The sequence below is a fragment of the Panthera leo genome, chromosome A1 (genome assembly GCF_018350215.1).
Source record: "Panthera leo isolate Ple1 chromosome A1, P.leo_Ple1_pat1.1, whole genome shotgun sequence".
Classification (NCBI taxonomy): domain Eukaryota; kingdom Metazoa; phylum Chordata; class Mammalia; order Carnivora; family Felidae; genus Panthera; species Panthera leo.
This window is the reverse complement of record NC_056679.1, coordinates 100,398,618-100,419,510: the sequence shown is the minus strand read 5'-3', so window position 1 is coordinate 100,419,510 and position 20,893 is coordinate 100,398,618. Positions and strand designations below refer to the sequence as shown.

The 20,893-nt window shown below is 41.8% G+C and overlaps 1 protein-coding gene across 15 annotated transcripts in view; it reads right to left on the bottom strand.

Annotated features, from left to right (window-relative positions):
* Positions 1-895: 895 nt before the first annotated feature.
* The window catches only part of LOC122216754 (zinc finger protein 474), a 61,791-nt gene continuing 41,793 nt past the window's right edge, over positions 896-20,893 (bottom strand). For 2 of the 15 annotated variants that reach the window (XM_042933815.1, XM_042933835.1), the window contains 2 exons: positions 6,117-6,297; positions 2,796-2,965 (listed from right to left, as the gene is read on the bottom strand). In XM_042933815.1, coding sequence (XP_042789749.1) covers positions 2,814-2,965; positions 6,117-6,297 — 333 coding nt within the window. In that variant the 3' untranslated portion in view covers positions 2,796-2,813. The other 13 variants (XM_042933829.1, XM_042933816.1, XM_042933817.1 and 10 more) reach the window with 13 other exon arrangements.

Here is a 20,893-nt window from a genome sequence, read left to right as displayed (position 1 = left end):
GAGATTCTTCTTCTCCACACCCCTACTAGGACATGCTTGTTTGGTCCCCATGGTCCCCTGCTGATAGGACATACCCTGCAACTGTGATGTGAATTGAATGTGCAAATGAGCATCAAGACATCCTGGCAGTCTTCCAGCAACGTCAACTAAAGGGAAATTTCATGAAAGTCTGGAGCAGTTAACAGAGCAGTGGGGGAAGTGTATTGTTGCTGATGCCTGTAACACTATGGGACCCCACACCAGGACCTGCCTGTGGGTGTAAGCATAAGTGTAAGCATAAGAGTTCCGAGTAACTTCATCTGGTATCTGCTCCTCATCCTCTAGGAGAGTATCTATGGGGACCACGGCAAGGTTCAAATTCACAACTCACGGAAGGGCCACCTACCGATTTCTTTGGACAGTAGGAATATCTGCACAGAGATGAATTCATTGGGGGGAGGGCAGGTGGCAGAACAGGTGAGCTCTTTCCTAGCAATGGGGAGATCTTGACTGCCTGCCTTGCTAACAGACAGGAACTCTTGGACTGATGTCATCTCCTGACCTTGCTGTGGATTTAATTCCACGGACCACTTGAGGGCCAGCTGCGGCAGAGCTGGAGGCAGAAATGTTTCCCACTTCAAGAACTCACAGACCTGGGGCGCCTGGGTGGCTCAGTCGGTTAAGCATCTGACTTTGGCTCAGGTCATGCTCTCATGGCTCTTGGGTTCGAGCCCCGCATCGGGCTTGCTGCTGTCAGTGCAGAGCCTGCTTTGGATCTTCTGTCCCTTTCTCTATCTGCCCCTCTCTGACTTACTCTTTCTCTCTTTCTCACTTGAACATAAATAAACATTAAAAAAAAAAAAAAAAGAACTCACAGACCCGATAATTCCTTCAGAGTCATTTATTTTGATTTTTTTTTTTTTTGGTCATGTTTTGAAAGAAATGTGTATAAGGATGTCTTTTTTAGGCAACTGCTTTCAAAGTTGAGACCAGCACTTCTGCTTTATTTCCCCCATTTGACTGCTTCCACCATTAGCAGAAGGCACAGTGGCCACTGCAAGACAGCGAGGGCAGTTCTGACTTGTGTTTTCACCTCCACAGTTGACCAAAAATTCCAGCAGGCAAACTACAAGCATGCTGAGATTCCCAGTTGCCTTAGGTGCTAAACACTGGATTAAAAAAAAAAAAAATCACACCTGGCAGATCATTGGTTAGTACAGTTCATTGTGTTCGTGAAGACATCCATCACACAAATAGCACTGGCAAAGAGTATGAGTTTGGAATTCCAACGGTTGCGAGTTTGCTTCACTCGACTCCAGCCCAGTGTGACCTCTAGTTAGCTATTGACCTATTTAAATACCAGTTTCCTCGGATGTAAAATATAGATAATGTCTCCTTGTAGGGTTGGTGTGAGATTTATAAACAGTGAAGTATGGGAAGCACGAGGCACAGAGTCTGACTCACACTACACTAACTCCATTACTAGATGTCATTTTTGCCAGCAAAATAAAAGAACTAAACCATCAACGGGTCATTAAATGCTGTCTTTCTCAAGATGGTAATCTTCTCTGAGGTTATCTAAAGACTATTTAAAAAGTTAACCTCTTCTTCCTTTAGAACAGGCAGGAAAAAAAAAAAGAACAATTAGGGCAATTATCTTAACCTAACCGCTTATAATATGGAGATGTGTGACTAAAACATTAGGTCAAATAAATTTGCTTGTAGAATGTGGAGCTAACTGCTGGGTTAAGTCATGAATGCAAGGTTTGCAGGAACCCAGGGGATCCAGAATGGCTCTGAACTCCAGCCATAAAAGGAACAAAGATCTCAAGCAAAACTGCCCAGACGGGGAGCAGAATTTCCTGGGCAGAGCACCTCCCTGACCCTGGCCTCCTCCCAGGAGAGCCTTGCCCCTATGAATACACATTCAAGGCCTAAAATACAGGGCAGTTTCACAACCCATTGCAGGGGTAGTGGGTGGGGTGGTGCAGAACTTCCTGGCAAGATTGTAGACCTCAACAATAAAACACCTATAAGCCCCTGTGAGGGCAGAGAGAACTCTCTGGACTTCGCCTATAGAAGGAAGGAGCTAACCTCCACCCATTTGATGAATGGCGCTGTAGCAATCTTGTGACATATGAAGCTGGAACCGGTTCTGAAATTTCTCTGTAGCATTTCCTGCTCTTAGCAAGGGAGTATGAGTTAGACATCGTTCTAGTACTTGAACTCCTTAGCTCTTTTTTGAACGCGTTTGTCATGCAATGATTTTACAGAGAAAAGATTCCCAATCACTAGCTCAATTAAAAACTTTTCCCCGGATCGGAGGAAACAGGGAATGGTACATTATTTCAGAAAGCACAGGGATGGGAAGGAATCCAGTTTTTCTTGAGACTTAAGGAGTTGCCTGAAATGACCACCTGAAACCTCTGTTCCCAGAATAATAAGAGACCTAACTGTGAAGTTCAAAATCTTGCTGGGTGGGTGCGGGGAGAGAATGGTGGAAAAACACCAACAGTTGGCTCTGAAATTTTCTCGAGACAAAAAAGCCAGCCCCAATGAGGGGCGGCCCACTGTAATTCTGCTTGACAGAGTGTGACACAGCCCCCCGTGTGTCTGTGCACATGCACGCAGCTGCTTGCTGAAAGCAGAGCGCTTGCCCACCACATCACGGTCACGTTCGTGCCACCCAAGCACCCAGCTGCCTTCCCGTAGACAGCCTCGTGACAATTTGTTTTTCTTGTTTCTTCTCCTCGCCTCCTTTTTCTCCTTCCCTCCATACCCCCATCTCTCTCGAAAGGATCTAAGTCCTGTAACACTTGCTGGGAGAAAGGGCTTTACTTGGCGACTTTTGGCTTACAGGATCGTTGGTGAACAATCAGTCTGTCTGGCAGGAAGGTACGCCCACAAATATTACAGGGAACCAACTGGCTCAGGGCGCTTGTCCAAGCAGCTTCATTTAAGGCATCGAGATCATAGAAACCTTTGGCTGGAAAGTTAAAGAAAAAGAAGAAGAAAAAAGAAAAAAGGACCAAAAAGGAAAGAAAAGAAGAAAATGGTAAAAATGGATCCTTTTTTTATTCTGGAGCACCATACTCTACTTTTTATGGAAAATATTTTCAGGAAATACCTGTTGACTGAGGCTTTTAAATAAATCATACTTTTTGTTCCAAACCCTCTTTCAGGGGTTGAATAAAAAGTGAGCTATGAACCAGAGACTTTTCGCTCCTTGGATTTTAAAAAGGGGAAGGAGTTGTTTTATGTATTATGATATGCATTCTTCATTAATTATTAACATCTTTGCTTACACATGATTATCTTGCAAATATAACTTTTGGCCTTCTTTCAATTGACTCTAAATAGAAGCTTACAAAGGGAAAAGAACATGTATTTGTACTTTCCTCTTCTGTAATCCTTCAGTGGAATGTTTTTAAAGGCCAACACTGACAGTTAGGGTGAATTTAGGATGAATGATATCCTAAAAATGTATCATCTCTTCACGGTCATAAATGTGGAGATTCTTTAAATAATTAAACCAAAGAATGCAAACAGAATAGTTAACCTGATGAAAAGAAGCGTCCTTAAGAGAACAATCAAGACGTCTGAGAGATGTATAATCTTCATTGGCAGAGCATAGGAAAAAAGGCATATGGCTTTATTTTAGAGAAACAGTGTGGGAGTTAGCTTTGATAAACCTTATTTAAATAGAATGACTTTAGTACATTAAATTGACTGTGTCTTAGAATTGCCCCAAATAGCACCCCCACAAATGTAGCCAGGCATTCAAACATAAATTACATACTTAACAAAAAATCATTTTAACAGAATATATTTCTTCACTAAAGCCCAGGCAATTTTCCTATGACTTCTTCCAAATGGTTCACACAACCATAGTAAACTTCAGATTCTCTCCTGCTACTTTTAATGTTCCTGACTTTACTCCATGAAAAATTGAACCCCAGCACAGCCTAGTATTTCTCCTTTAGACAAACCAAGTACCACTTTCTACACAGGATATGAATTTTGAGAGCTTTGAAGACTGTTGAAAAATAAAATGGCACTGACTTTCTCCTTACTCATGACTTTTCCTATGGATTCAAAAATTCCAGAGTATTCATGGAGTCTCACTGGAGATGACTCATCATGTTGCTAAAAGTTTTTGAGTATGACTTTGACTTTGGATCTAGAGGAAGGGTTATTTGGACTTAATGACCACAGTAAGTCTGTGGGATGGAAACAAGAATGGGGATTCTCTCTCTGCCTCCTGAGGCAGGATGCCTTCAGAAATAGAAACAGCATGGGACCAAGAGGAAAGTTGCAGAGAAGGGCAGTTACGGGGCCTACCTTTTCCATCTGTGAGCAGTAACTGATTAATGAATCCCCGAGGGCCTTCAAGCCAGTCATTACTCTCTGATCTTCTAGACTTGTGATAATTATGCTCAAGCAGAAAAACGGATACGATCAGAAGTGAAGAAAACAGATTTTTTGAAAACACAGAGAACTGCTGGGAAGAGAGTTCCAATGAGATAAACAACATCCTTGCGGGCAAATGCTCTAATTTCAATGGATGGATGTGTTCATCTTGAGCTCTTTTCCCACCTGTGTGAAGAGTCCTCCCCTTGGTAAGGGCTGTGAATAAACGGGTTCTTGTAGCCTCTAGAACTTTATCATGACAACCTAGATTCCACTCTGTGGGTTCTTGGGTTACATTTCTTTTTTTTTTTAAATGTTTATTTATTTTTGAGAGAGAGAGAGGGAGAGAGAGAGACAGAGCATGAGTGAGGGAGGGGCAGAGAGAGAGGAGACACAGAATCCAAAGCAGGCTCCAGGCTCTGAGCTCTGAGCTGTCAGCACAGAGCCCAATGCGGGGCACGAACTCACGAACTGTGAAATCATGACCTGAGCCAAAGTCAGATGCTCAACCAACTGTGCCACCCAGGCGCTCCTCTTGGGTTACATTTCTAACAAGTGGGCATTGGACTAATCAATGGTAATGACTTCTGGGGTACCCTACGGCTACGCCAGTCTACAGTTACACATGAGGGATTGGTGGGTTGGATGATAACTTTTCTTAAAACCAAGAATGGTTTTCCCTTGAGGGGAATGAGGGGATCCGCTGAGAAAATGACAATGGGAGAAATAAGAGGAGGAAGTCGGAGTTTGCATGGCAAACAGTCTCTGGATGACTTTGTTCTCACCCCAAATGAGTAAGCATAAGGCTCTGTGGGGAGGCCACGCATGGCAGTTTATGGAGCTTCATCTGGCTTGTGCAATGCTTTACAATGTATTAGTTGCAAAATTTGAAAGCTCTGGGCCTGGGCGTGCCTGGGTGGCTCAGTCGGTTAAGCATCCGACTTCATCTCAGGTCATGATCTCGCAGTTTGTGAGCTCAAGTCCCACGTTGGGCTCTGTGTTGCCAGCTCGGAGCCTGGAACCTGCTTCAGATTCTGTGTCTCCCTCTCTTTCTCTGCCCCTCCCCTACTCACACTCTGTGTGTCTGTCTCTCCCTCAAAAATAAATAAACATTAAAAAAAAAAAAAACAAAGCATACAGATTTCTAGATTTCCAGTTTCTTTTGTATTGTTGAAAACTATGCCCACAGTAGGCTAAATTTCCAGCTGCCTCCTTTGGAGACAGTCCATAATCCTCCAGCTCCCCATGGTCCTCAGCTTCCCTCGTGTCACACATGGATCAATTCACTCAGTTTTATACCCCGGCTAGTGGACCCTGCACACTTTGAGTTTGGTACCCTGCTCTGTGAACGCGAAGACACATTCCTATTTGAAAACATGTCTCCAGATGCCCTGAAAGATTTTTGAGGCTTCATGTTTTTTAAGTATCATGTTTGATAATATAGGAAAGTAACTTCTGGGAAATACAAGAAATTCCAGTGGGTCCCTCTCCTTGCATGGTTTTGCCAGAAGTAGCGTCTTTATGTCTCAGCATCTGAAGGCACCTTGGTCAGGCATTCTAGAACCATTTTTCCTATTCGGTTATAATGAAGACAGTAAATGTTGCTGATTTCTGATGTTTGAATAAGTAAGAAAAGAACACCTCTCCTCTTAAAATTTCACAGAGAAAATTCTCCCCATATGCGCTCAAGTCTTTCTTTCTTTCTTTTTTTCTTTTCAAAAACTTACCAGTAATGGTCCTGACTTCTGGTTTCTTGGGTTCTGATCTCCTTAACTCTTTGGGCAACAAGTTGTTTTCGTTATGCCATTTTTTCAGACATTGTGGCTCGTGGATGGCAATGGATTTTGTTCCATATTCACGGCCACAAATGTAGCAGATGATTGTTGGTGGACGCCTAATCATTGCTGGCTACAAGTAATATAAAATATCTGTTAGATAAAGTTTAGGTGTAGAAATTATACGTTAAAATTATAGTACATTCAAATTAGCTAGACAATCACATTTTTTTTTTTTTTTTTGGTTTTTGGTTTTCTAATTTCAACCAGTCAGGTAAATTGAACTTTTGTGGCACTTAAGAGAATAAACCATACCATCTGAGTGAGTGGGGTGTGTGTGAAGACGTGGGTTTGGGAGGATGATAGGAAATAAAGAAGAACTAACTAGAATTCTACAAACTGGCTTTTCTTATAAAATGTGTTTTCTAATCTAATAATTATTGATTAATTATCTCCTGGTTATTCTGCATGCTAGGAGACTACAGAAATTAATCATGTCTGAATCATCTTTTCGCTAAACTCAGGCTCTAGTATGCCAATATCCCTGAGAATTAAAGCTGTAAGTGTCATTGGAGAGTTTAGAACAGACATTGGGTACCCTCCCACATTCCCTTACACAGGGACAACTTCCTCTGGCAAGTACCTGTGACTCTCAGCCTTTTTTGATCTGGTCTAGGCTCCACCCAAAGACAGGGCAGCTAATCAATCACAAGCAGCGGGTGGTGGATACATAGCCACTTCCTTACTGAGGCTGATTCCACGCAGTGTTCCGTGGGATTGCAGCTCAGGCACTCATTCACACACTGTACAGACTTCCTTCTCTTCCCTGTCTTTCCTCCCACTACTTTACTGGGGCTTCCTGGGATCACCTCCCAAATAAACCACTTGAAATCAAATCCTCAAATCCTTTACTTAGCATTTGTTTCTGGGAGGACTAAATCTAAGGAAGAGTTAAGGATAAAACAGAAAAGGTGTTTCTGCTTCTGTCCAGGGGATAGAAAGTTACAAGAAACATTGCTCCTGCTTAAGCAATTAGAACCAATCAGAGAACTTACAGAACCGTTATTTTTGAGTCCATTGAAGACTCACGGTTGCAAGGTAAGTTAATGAACTAGAAGAACTGCCTCAGTCTGAGAGTGCATCAGCACAATCAACACCTCCCATGCTCCAACCGTACAAGAATATGAGACAGTAGCTGTCTGCCACAGAGAAAAGGCAGGACAGGTGAGCATGAACCCTACTAAGAAGGAGCCATGCAGGAACTGTCTACATAAACCCTCCCATCCACCAGGTCTCACATCCAGTAACAGCGGGTGGCAGTCTAACATTGGAGAGAGGCAGGACAGTTGAGAGAAATCTTCACCAATTCAAGAATGCAGGGCCTGCCTGGATGGGAAGGTGGAGCTGGAGAATTAGGCCTTGCACTGGGTACCAGATAAGAAGAGTCTACTGCTGATGGAGGTGTGGGACCTAAGGAGGAAGGGGGCAGTAGGAAGGACTCCCTCTGTGTTGCATGCATGAAGGGCCACAGCCTTCTACGGGTGCAGCAGGTGAACAGGGAACAGGCTTTTGGCTCCAGGCTTTATACTAAGTACAAAACAGAGGAAGCTTATCACTGGGAGAATTTAAAGCCTATAGTACATTGAACTGAACTAAAGCAGGGATGAAACATCGGAAAGAGATTGTCATAGAATTCTTAGATTTTCCTTGAAGTAATTTTTTAAACATAGAATGTGATATACTAAAGATGCAAATTTTATTCTCTACAGTAATCACAAAGTGCAAAGACACACAAAGAGGCTGAGTGAAGAATTCAACGGGGGAGATAGGATATTTTTTAAAAATGGTAAGTTAATCACTTGCCAAAGAAAAGGAGGAAAGGATGAATATAAGACCAACCAAGCAACCAACAAATAAAGAAAAAGGGCAAGAGGAACAAATAGAATTAAAACGCCAAGATGGTAGACTTAAATGCAAACATATCAATAATTGCAGCAAATATAAATGGACTAAAGAACATAATTAAAAGGCAAGGATTGACAGACTAGATAAAAAAACAGTATAGACAAAAAACAACTCTATGTTGTTTACAAGAAACACATTTTATGAATAAAGACACAAACATATGACAAGTAAAAGGATGGGGAAGAAGTCATGTAAACACTAAGCAAAAGAAAACTAGCATGGCTATATTAGTAACACAAATGAAGTGCAGAAGTTGGAAATATTTCTTCTAGTTGTGAAGATCAGGGAAAGCCTAAAGGAAGTGGCCCTTGAAGGATGGGTAGGATTTGGATCACAAGAAGGTTTTGGAGATGGAAAACAGCATGAGCAAAGCCTCAGGGATAGGAACCCGAAGGCGAGTACAGAGAATAGCAACTAATATAAAATATTTATATTAATAATAACAAATAGTTGCCTGGAATTTGGTGTAGCCTTGAGAACTAGAAACAGATAGTTCAGCTGCAGCCATGCTATGAATAACAAATACCATGCTAAGAGCTGGATTTCGTTTTGTAAATGAGAGGAAGCTGTTAAGCAGGGGAATACCCTATAATTTTACTTCAAGAAAATTAATCTGGCAATAATGTATCTCAAAAGGCAATCTCGCCAGCATACACCTTTGAGCATTCACAGCTCTGGGAACAGGAAATCATGGATCCAAGAGAACATTAGTGGTGATGTCACTTGCAGAAAGCCGGAAACCTGGAAAGGCAGGTTGGGGGAGGAGAAAAAATGGATTCTGTTCTGGACCGGTTGCATTTGATATACTAGTAGAATTTAAATGTAAGAACAGCCAAGACAGGAAAGACAGACGTGTCATTCAGAATTAATGGGTTTCAGAGCTATGCACACAGAGATGTTTAAAACCACGAAAACTCAAAACTCTAGAAAAGGAGTATATAGAGAATGTATGGAGGCAAAGTCCTGAGGGAATATCTATGGCAAAGAGATTGGGCATGGGAAATCACAGCCTAAAAAGATAAAGGTTCAATTTTGCAGTTAAAGAAACAGGCCATGGAGACAAAAGACTCCATTGAGAATTCTGCAAACACTTCTGGTTTCCAGAAAGGTGGCTTCATCAGCTCTGTCCAATGCCACTGCGAGTAACGGGGGCTTGAGAAAAGTCACTAGATTTGCTGGTCGGCAGATTTTATACCAGTGATTCTAAGAGTTTAGCTTCAATGGAGGGACAAGAATAAAAACTAAACTATTACAAGCTAAAGATTAGGTCAAGGAAACAGAAATGTACGTTCGAAAAGTCTGCAGAAAGGAAATTTGAGAGACGAGTAGAGTTGAAGAAGTGCTTTGTTGTTGTTCTAGGGGTAGGAATGTCTTAGACAGAGAGAGCTGGTTAGGATGAAGAGAAGAGGGACAGTATGAGAACAAGGTTCTCAGACAAAGCAGGAGAAGATAGGATCTGGGATGTGATGGAGATGTTAGCCTCTGAGGACAGGGAAAAAAGATGAAATAGAGATGGGTTGTTAAGAAGTAAGGCACAAGGGGCACCTGGGTGGCTCCGTGGGTTAAGCATCAGACTCTTGATTTCAGCTCAGGTCATGATCTCACGGTTCCCAGGTTTGAACCCTGTGTCGGGCTCTGTGCTGATGGCTCGGAGCCTGCCTGGGATTCTCTCTCTTTCTCTCTCCCTTTCTCTGCCCCTCCCTTTCTTTCTCTTTCTCTCAAAATAAATAACTTAAGAAAAAAGTGAAGCCTAAGCAGAGCTCCTGTAGGATGAACTTAGTCTTCTAAGTATGAGGCAAATCATTTTCAGAGAACGAAGAGATTCAGTTTCTGGGAAACAGAACAGCAAAAATTACTGAAATTTTTTGCAAAAAAAAAAAAAAAAAAATCTGGAATTCTCCTGGCACTGCAAAGAATGTGATACTGATTCAATTAGGGAATAATACTCACCAAATAATGGAAAGACCCGGTTAAGTTGAGCTGCAAGAAATTTCAGCGGAATGAAATGACCTTTTCCAGTGTGTTCATAAGTAGCACTAGGTGGTATGAAAGCAGAAACAAATTTGAGTTGGTGCTGTGGTTCTCTTTCCCCCAAAGGAATAATCAGGGTAAAATAAGTAAATCAGGGTAACGAATCAGGGTAAAATATGTGCCTATTTTAGAATCAGCCAGCTTTTCACTAAAGCTGTTGGGGGTTATACCTGTAGTGGAAACAGAGCAAAATCAAAATAAGAAGGGAACACATTTCTGGTTTCTGCACACCTGAGCCAAAGTGACAGATTCTAGAGGAGTAAAGCCACTAACATACACCAAGCAAAACGGAAAATGGAGTTACTCCTGAGAGGATCCGCGTTTTTAAAAAAGCACATTATTTGCTAGAGGGGAGGTGGGGAGGGGATGGGCGAAATAAGGTAAAGGGGATTAAGCGGTACAAACTTCAAGTCATAAAATAAGTAAGTCATGGAAATGAAAAGTGCAGATCGGGAATATAGCTGGAAATACTGCAATCGTGTTGTATTGTGGCAGATGGTAACTATGCTTATCGGGGTGACTACTGAGACTACAGGCTTGTGAGCTCACTGTGTTGTATACCTGAAGCTAATATAACATTGTATATCAGTGATACTTTGATAATTAAGGAAGAGTAATGTTTTTTAAAAGCACATTTGAGGGAGAACATTTTTCTTCTATTACTCTATACTGAATTACGCCAATAAGTTACATTCATCAGAAAATGGCTAACTAGTTTTTAGCCATCTTCTTTATTAGCCATGTAATAGGGTCTAATGCCTGCAAAGTGACTTTAAAAGTATTTGAGGAATTCAAGATGTAAGAGAAAGGATAAAGCAGAAGCAAGGCTTTTCAAAATACCCAAAAGTTCCTTACTATATTTTATAGGTTCATTTACTTGAAGATTAATTAAATACAGGGGTATTTTTTTTAGTAAAAAAAAAAATGAGAAGTTCGTCTCTTCACTTTGAGAATAATGAATATTAATATTCCACATGGAAAGTATGAGCCAAAATCGAGTATTTAACCAAGCATATAAGCAAAATAAATGGCACGGGTCATTAATGAAGACAGTCACGTCACATCGTCAGAAGGTTTCTTTTGGAAGGAAAAATGAGAAGAAAACAGGCAGATGCGGAGGCCAGAAGACAAGCACAAAATAACTTAAAGGGATGTGGGAGAAAATTAATACCATAAAAGGGCTAAGATGTTCTATATTATATTTTCCAAAGCTTGCTCCATGCGCTATATTTGTGGTTGAACTGCATTTGAACCTGCAGTTCACTCCATGTTCTTAGGTTTTCAACATTTTACTCCTAAGCCTGCTCTCAGCTGAAGAGAAAAATGCATCCCCCGGGGCGCGGACCGGAGATAAGAGAACCTCTTTTATTTTTCATTAATTTCACGATTGTCAGTCTGAAACTTGCAAAGAAGGCTGAACCATCTCTATCTTGCCTTCACAGCCACAGGGTTCGCTCTTCAACCTCTTTCTCTGGTGTTTTGAGATGGAGGTGGGTGTGGGGAAGGTGGAGAGGGAAACAGAGACGGGAGCCCCCTCCCCCACCCCCACCCCCGCAGAAAGGGCAGAAGGCCCTTCTTGGCTAATGAGCTAAGGTGATAGGGCACAGCAGAGAGAGGAGGCAGAGGCAGGCAAGCAGGTTTGCCCTGTGCGCAGGGCTGTCTACACCTGGGACCTTGCCAAGGCCACGGATTCCAGGAAACTCTAATCAAAGGAAGGCAAAGAGGAAGCCGATAAGTCTAAAGTTCCCGCAGAGCGAAGGGTTAGATCAACAGTTTTTCCTGTCAACATTTCAGATATTTCTGGGGTGAGGCGTTGCTTTTTTAACATCGAGGTAAAAGATTTTTTTGAAGAAGTTCATCTCTGAATCTGTATAAGCACTTTCAGGTGTGAACTCTTTTATGGGGGGGGGGGGGGGCACCTAAATGCCCCCTCCCTGAAGGTTGTTAGCGCTCATCACGATTTTGCTTTTGCTTCCTACTTTCCTGGGAAAGTCTCCCAAGGCTGGATGTGGACAGAGGTGCTTGAACACTTCAGGGAAGCTTTTAGATGTGTGTATTTCTTTTAACTTGAATCCACTAACTTTCATATGTTTCCAATCATTTTGCTGGCCACTATTGGCATTATCATTTTATTTTCCACGCATTTTTCCCCCTCGTTTTTGTTAATGTCTTCTCTCTGTCGGGAACACTTCATGTTCAATCTTTCAGGCCAGGAGGGTGCAAGGCAAAGGAAAGTGGACATTTAACAACTTTTCTCCTAGTCAGTGTAAGTGACCGGTCATCCATCTACTCACTTTTACAATTTAAAATAAGTAGCTGTCACAACATGTGTTGGCAAGGATGTGGAGAAAGCAGAACCTTCTTGCACGGTTGGTGGGGATGCAAACTGGTGCAGCCACTGTGGAAAACAGTACGGAGGTGCCTCAAAAAAATTAAAAATAGAGCCACCATATGATCCAGGAATCGCACTACTGGGTGCTTACCTCCAAAAAATAAAAACACTCATTCAAAGAGATATATTCACCTCTTCGTTTATAGCAGCATTACAATAGCCAAATTTACAATAGCCAAATTATGGAAGTAGTCCAAGCATTCATCAATAGATAAATGGATAAAGATGTGGTATATTATATAATATATTATATTATGTTATATTATTCAGCCATAAAACAGAACAAGATCTTGTCATTTGCAACAACGTGGATAGAGGTAGAGAGTCTAATGCTCAGTAAGTGAGTCAGAGAAAGACAAACACCATATGATTTCACTCATATGTGGAATTTAAGAAACAAAACAGAAGAGTAAGGGAAAAAGAGAGAGAGAGGTAAGCCAAGAAACAGACTCCTTTTAAAAAAAAATGTTTTTATTTGTTTTTGAGAGACAGAGTATGAGTCAGGGAGGGGCAGAGAGGGAGGGAGACACAGAATCTGAAGCAGGCTCCAGGCTCTGAGCTGTCAGCACAGAGCCCGACCTGGGGCTCGAACTCACAAACCGCGAGATCATGACCTGAGCCGAACCCACTGAGCCACCCAGGCACCCCTCGGAGCCACCCAGGCGCCCCTGAAATAAACTTAACTATAGAGAACAAATTGATAGTTACCAGAGGGGAGGTGGGTGGGGGATGGGGGAAATAGGTGATAGGGACTAAGGAGGGCACTTGTGATAAGTACCGGGTGATGTAAGGAAGTGTTGAATCATTATATTGTATACTTGAAACTAATGTAACACTCTATGTTAAATATACTGGAATGAAATGAAATGAAATGAAATGAAATGAAATGAAATGAAATGAAATGAAAATAGCAGTAATACCACCTTTTAAATAATGGAAACAGAATAAGGACCACAAAGAGAGTGTTTTAGAATTAAGCAAGGTATTGATACAAGAAGAATAGAAATAGTTCCATTGATCCTAGATTAGGATATCGATTTCAGTAGCTTCAGACAGCTCTCAGCGACCTCCCTGACAGCTCAGGCTAAGAGGAAACCCCAGTGACCCTCACTGGTAGGTGTATAAGCCATGGAGCTTATAGAAGGAGGTATAACACCTGGTGTAAGGGGAAAACTATCCCTAACGTGGTGTTATCGCAAGAATCTTAATGAAAGAGATACTGAAAAGTAAAACCAAAGTTATTACTAGCAGTTTTACTAAAGATCAGAAACACTCTACATTTGGGCTTTTCTTATATTAATCCCATAATGAAAACTAAGTAGTAATAATGTGAGATTACAGTTGTGTGACATTATTTCTAGGAGATTTAGGGGAACACAAGCCAACGATGTAGCTTTTTGGAGATTTGTGATGAAATTGAAATTAGTAGCATTTGATGGGCAAGAGAAATTAGTAATATCTGATTTTTATGGTCCTCTTTCCAGACAATGCACAGGTATACAGAATTATGGATATGATTTTAAATGAATGCTGGACTCCCTAAAAGCTGCCCATTAACCCCGGGCAGTGAGCTGTTGGATCTTCAGTCAGAGCCAAACCTTTTTTTTTTTTCCCCAAATAGATGCTCTTTTGTGTAAGGATCCATTTGGCACCATTTAAATGCCTCAAAAAAGTGCTGAGTTGAAGCAAGAACTTAGGAAATACACCCCTTCTGGCTTTAGGGTGCTCTTAAGCTCTGCTCTACCTGAAATAGTCAGTATGATACCTCCTGTTTTGACTAAGTGTTAACAATAGGGCCTTCTTGTATTCTCTAAGGTGTCCCTGTTTAATTAACAAATTATAAAATCACTCTACTTCTGATACCTTCTGGAAAACATTATTTAATAAAATATAAGCAATCAAGGGGTGCCTGGGTGGCTCAGTGGGTTGAGTATCTGACTCGATTTTGGCTCAGGTCATGATCTCATGGTTCGTGACTTTGAGTCCCCTGTCAGGCTCTGTGCTGACAGCTTGGAGCCTGCTTGGGATTCTCTCTCCCTCCCTCTCTCTCTCTCTGCTCCTTCTCCACTCACACTCGTGTACTCTGTCTCTCAAAAATAAATAGACTTTAAAAAAGAGTAAAATAAAAGAACATATAAGCAAACAAGAGATGACACAACCAGAAAAGCTCCAAAATACTGACACCATGACTCTAAGACTGGCAATGGATCCAGGAAAGCATAGAATGAAAGCAAAATGACCCTGGAAATCGTGGGTTTGAGACAGTATAAAAAAAGCATATCTTGACATATGAAAATACTTTACCAAAACTTGTCACAGAAGGAGAGGGGCAAAGATGTCAGTGATGCTAAATTCTTTACTGTCATGGCAAACAGTCACGTAAAATAGTATAAAATTAAGACGTGGAGCTGACTTGTTTTCAAATCTTCTGATAACTTATCTTGGTTTTGTGACTGTAATGGATCCTTTAAAAATGAATATTCTTTAGTGAAGAAATCCTTTTCTAAAGTTCAACAATGCCATCACTTTCCCTTTGTTTTCTTTTGTCAAATTCAAGTAAAATCAACTACAGTATTTGTTTTTGCCTTTATAATATCTGTATGAATAACTTGGATGTGACGATCTTAGTCCTATGAAAACATCTGCATCCGTATTTATTTATATATGCTGTGCACAGAGAAGGGTGTCTGGAACGATAGTCACTTAGGTCAAACACAAAGGGGCTTGGGTTAATTTTTATGCCAATCTTTATACTTTCCTAATGGCTTGAGTTTTTATAATGCACTTGTGTCATTTTTATAAGAATAATAAAATAATAAAAAGAATGTCAACTCCAGGGTCAAAGCTTAAATTGGGATTAGGTAATAAAATCAGTCCTAAAAGGAAAAATCAAGCGGAGCTCAAATTACTTTCTGAAAATTCCTTAAGTAACCGATAAAAAATGGGAATCAAGGCTGTGTATAGAATACAGTCTCGTATTGTAACCAATTAGTAATTGGAACTAGAACTAATGTTACAAATGAATACAGTTTTGCAAAGTATAAAATGAAAGTATAACACAAAATGAAAATATTTACGGTATCTTTAGTTGCATTATTCCAAGAATACCATTTTATTTTGTCAACTGTTTGTAGCTGAACATATATCAGTTACATGCTTATATGATGCAACTTAACTGAAGCCCTTGACTTCTGCTCCATTATTTAAAAAAATAGTAAAAAAATAAAAATAAAAAAGGCCTGGAAAAAAATTCTGAAGCCAAGATTTAGCATGAATTTGTTTCCATTTTAAGGTAATCTAACTATATTTTCCAGATATTTTAATGTAATTCAGGCTCATGTCTCTGCCTTGGTTGCATTAGCCAAAATACGAATTCAGAAAGAACTAAATGGGACCATACGGTATTAGCCATCTTCTGCTGAGAAGCGTCAGCGAAAGAGATAATTTGGGGGACAAATGGAGCGAACCATCCCCTGGGTCCTGTGTTGCCCATTTGTGACTGGACTAGGAAATCAACTTATAATTTTTGGCCTCCCACCTGCCCCCTCTGTTCTCTGCACTTGACTATGTATGTTTTGTGCAGACTTAGCCTGTCTGATGTGGTATCAGGAATTTCTGTGGTTCTCCATGGTACAGAATAAAGGCCAGACACTGAATGCTGACCTCATTCGTGCCAACTTTAGCCCCATGAAACAGGTCCCTAGCCCCACCAAACTCGGCCCCAGTCCCCAAGCCAGAGCCCACAATCCTCAACTTTGCTACCTCCATGACTTTGTTTAACTGCTTCTTCCAGCAATAACTCTTTAAACTGAGGACAGCATCTTCCCCATGCTGGAGGTCATTGGGCACACCAAGCCTTAGCTTTCCTCAGTAATGAAGAACAACATAGCAAGTACTCGTTCAATTCAAAGGCAAAATTTGTAAGTGCTGTGATAGATGGAGACCCACAGCGGCCTGCTGTAGGGAGGCAAGGAAGAATTTTGACCAAAAGTCAGTCAAATGGGCTGTGGAACAGGTAGAAAGGAATATGACCTATTCAAGTGTTTAATATTACTGTAGTAAGTTGAGAGGAACGCGTTGAAGTCGATCACAAAGACTGGTTAGAGAAACTATGCAAGGAGCAGTCTGTTCAATACAGGTGGGCAGTCCTTGAGAACGCAACGGTTGGCTCTTCAAAGTGTGTTGACACCTTCCCACCTTGGCCCTGACCCCAGACTTCCTGTCATTAGAAGCTGGCCATGCCTCAGATGCTGGATAGTGATATGCCAGAAGGTACTGGCAGCCAGCACCTTCTCTGCCCGCAGAACTGTATCAGCCACAGCTAAGGCACTGGGTTGTGAGGGGCGTCAGGCAGAGAGAGGGCAATGAAAAAAGTAATGAGACATGTCTTGATCAGATTGAGACCTGAGTGTGAGGTGAGGACCTTATCCTGGAGACGGAATCAGATCCAGGAATGAGCCAGATGGGACACTTCATAATTTTCCTATATTAAAACATCTTGATCTCTTTCTTGCGGAAGAAATACAAACTGGTTCTGCTTGCACTGAAGGAGACAGGACTCTTCAGTGATAATAAAAACAGTAACACACCTGGAAACACCCATGAATAGATAAAGCATAATACTGCCATTCAACGGACTATTACTCAGCAAAAAAAAAAAAAAAAAAAAAAGTGGGGCATATGGGTGGCTCAGTCAGTTAGGCATCTGAGGGGGTGTAGTTCAGTGGTAGAGCATTTGACTGCAGTTAGGCATCTGACTTCGGCTCAGGTCATGATCTCATGGTTTGTGAGTTCGAGCCCCCTGTTAGGCTCTGTGCTCACAGCTCAGAGCCTGGAGCGTGCTTTGGATTCTGTGTCTCCCTCTCTCTCTGCCCCACCCCCAGTCATACTCTCTTTCTCTCTCTCTCTCTCAAAAATAAATAAACTCTAAAAAAAAAAAAAAAAAAAAAGTACTACCATTGCTTGTGCCAACATGGATAACACACAGAATCATTATGCTGAATGAAGCCAAACACAAAAGAGTCCATTACTGCCTGCTTCCAGTGGTAGAAAATCCTCACTAGGCTGTAGGGCTTAAAAATCAAATCAGGGGTTGCCTGGAGGGGGAAGGAAGAATAAGGGGTATATGGAATCTGTGGGGGTTCTGTATCTGTTTTTAAGTTTATTTATTTATTTTTGAGAGAGAGAGAGAGAGAGAGAGGGAGGGAGAGAAAGCATGAGCTAGCAGAGGGGCAGCGGCCAGAGGGAGAAGAAGGGAGAAGATCCCAAGCAGGCTCTACACCATCAGCACAGAGCCCGATGTGGGGCTCAAACCCACAAACAGCAAGATCATGACCTGGGCTGAAATCAGGAGTCAGATGTTCAACTGACTGAGCCACCCAGGCACCCCAAAGATCTTCTTCCTTTATCTTGATTACGGTGGCCATGTAACAGGTATATAAAACTGTGAAAACTCACTGAATCTCACATATTTAATGAATGCAGTTTCTTGTTTGTCTATCATTCCTCAGCATAGCCGGTTAAAAACCTCTCACACAGACCTAGTTTAGGCGGGTGTTTTGCATTTGCCGAGCTCGTGGCATGCAGTCGGCTCCAAGTCAGCAGTACACATTGTCAGAGGAAATTGCAGAATCAAATAATGGATTTTACAGTGACTTGTGCCAGGCACTAGAGACTATTGTTAGGTCATCTAGATTCTAAACCCTTTAATTTGTCTCCTGAGAAATTCCTGAAAAAAGAAAAAAATAAACACCATTGAAGAAAACGGGAAAAAGAAAAAGGGACTGGAGAGAATTACAAACTGTTTCACTGAGTTTTGTTTCTTTTTTTTTTTTTTCCAGGACATCAAATTTTTTTTTTTTTTTTTTTTTGCCAGAGACAATGCACCAGGTGGCAACCCCATTCACATACAATTTCATCCAGAGAAGTCCAATTCTAGATTGCCAGGCCCTAGCCCTGGGGCAGAGATGAATAGTTTGAAAGCCAAGGCTATCCCTCTGTGCCCATGTGCATGGCATCTGGTCTGTTTGAAACATTACTGACACCAGTTTCTCATCTTTCGGCGAGAGGAACTTCAAAGTCCTTTAGTATGTGAGTGAGTGTGTGTGTGTGTGTGTGTGTGTGTGTGTGTGTGTGAACCTGTGCACAAAAGACACAGGTCAGGTCAGTCACTTTCCTCAGTTGATGTCAGGGATATCCAAAGGTTCCCTTTGCCTCACACTATCTCATTCCTTTACATTTTCCTTGGCTTTGTCCTTGCCTCCCCTCCAACCTACCTTTATCTTCTTTAAGCTCATTCCCCTCAAGAGGAAAGAGAGAGAGAGTGTGCTGAGACCTTTGGTTCTAGAAGGGTCATAAGTACAATTAGTGATCTGCTACCAGGGAGCAGAAGCAGCCTCCCATATTTGCGCACTGGGAAGCAGCAGTTTGCTGGGTTTATCTGCTGTCATGGAAGCAGTTGGCCTATTCCTTTTGAGAAGGTCATTTCATTGGGGCTGTGTCAAAGCAACAATATCAAAATGCAAAAGATGTCTTTTTATTACCAAATATGTATGTAAATGAAATGCCTGCCTTTTTCCTCCAAGTGACATGCTTCACACACTACTTGGACATGAAACCAAAAATGCAGAAAGTGTAATTGTCCTTTTTTTTTAAGGGTGCATCATAACATCCCTACATCAAAACAGCCATATATCTTGGGCTCATTTGGGGACTTCCATTAACGCGAGTCGAGTCAGAAAGGAATCAAGGAAGCCAGGGGTGAGAACATCTTGAAAAAAGAAACCATCCCTGTTGGTCTAAACCATGACTTTGATGAGTACAGTAGAAAAAGGTGCCCCCCCCGCCCCGGGATGAGCACTGGGTGTTGTATGGAAACCAATTTGACAATAAATTTCATATTTAAAAAAAGAAAAGAAAAGAAAAAGGTGCCTGAGCTTAAGACGCTTTCAACCCATCTAGTTGCGATCATTAATCTCTAATGATTTTTGTAAAGATGCAAAATTAAAAAGTGATGCCATGAGAGGGATACACATGATAATCCTTCCCATCTCAGGACTTGGCCTTGGGCCTTTCTCAGGTCCCACATATAGATCAACAATATGTTGATGCATACTGTATGTCTCAGAGTGTGACTGGTAACGAGCACAGTATGGCCAGTCTGTAAGTATCTGCATTGAATCAGATTGTTTCCAACTTCACAAACCCAGTAAAGCAATAAGGTTCTAAATGTTGATACTGGCACCAGGGTGGCGCAGTCGGTTAAGTGTCCGACTTCGGCTCAAGTCATGATCTCACGGCTTTTGAGTTTGAGCCCCACACTGGGCTCTGTGCTGACAGCTCAGGGCCTGGAGCCTGCTTCGGATTCTGTGTCTCCCTCTCTCTCTGCCCCTCCCCTGCTTGTTCTCTCTCTGTCTCTCAAATATAAACATTAAAAAATTTAAAAAAATATATTGATACTGAAGTTGCGTTGTGAGTGGGAAGAACATAGCCACACCTACTAAAAGCACAGCTTGGGCTTCTGGAAGGTTGAGACCTACCCTAAGTGGAAATGCATCTGGAGGAATGGGCTGTCTGTCAGGAGGTGATTCAGTGTAGCCCAGATGTTGTTGCTCAGGAAGAATCTTCCGGTTACAGGCCATGTGCCAGGCACCATGCTAGGTACAGAACTTGGGATGAGTTGGGATGATCATACTTAACTCCCCACCTTTACTTGGGAAATATTTTTTTCACTTTTTCCAAAGCTCTTTCTCTGGTAAAGTAGGTCAGGTGGACAGATCCCTATGTGGCATGCACAGAGCCCACACCGTGCGGGGTTAGTCAAGACGCAGGGACAGGGTGACGAAGGTACCCACTGAGTGGAGGAAGCATTTCTTAACCTCTCCACCCACTGATATATTTAAACTCAACCTGTAAGTTCTGAAAACTACACTCCAGATTGGGGAATCTCTCTAGGATCCTGTGCTTTTTGTGGCCCTGTAAAATTCTTGGATGGATTGGTTCCTGGATGTTTGACCCACACTAATGGCCTCATTGTTCTGGGGATTCCCACAGGTGACCCAAATAGATGTTGGTGGCTGGGGTGAGTTACCCTGTGCTCAGGCATGGAGTGTGGGTGCCAGGGGTCCATGCACACAACTGTCACACAACTATGTGCGGCCTTTCATGGGTCTTTCACGACTCAGTCTGTCCCCATTATAGCATCTCACCCAGACTGCCCCCCCAGAACTACGTCCCTGCTGCCTCATACTCGGGATCTCAGACTGTAAACTGTTGGATCAATGACCACGCCACCCAATAGACAGGCATGTTCTACCTGACCAGCACAATGTTCTCAAAAGTT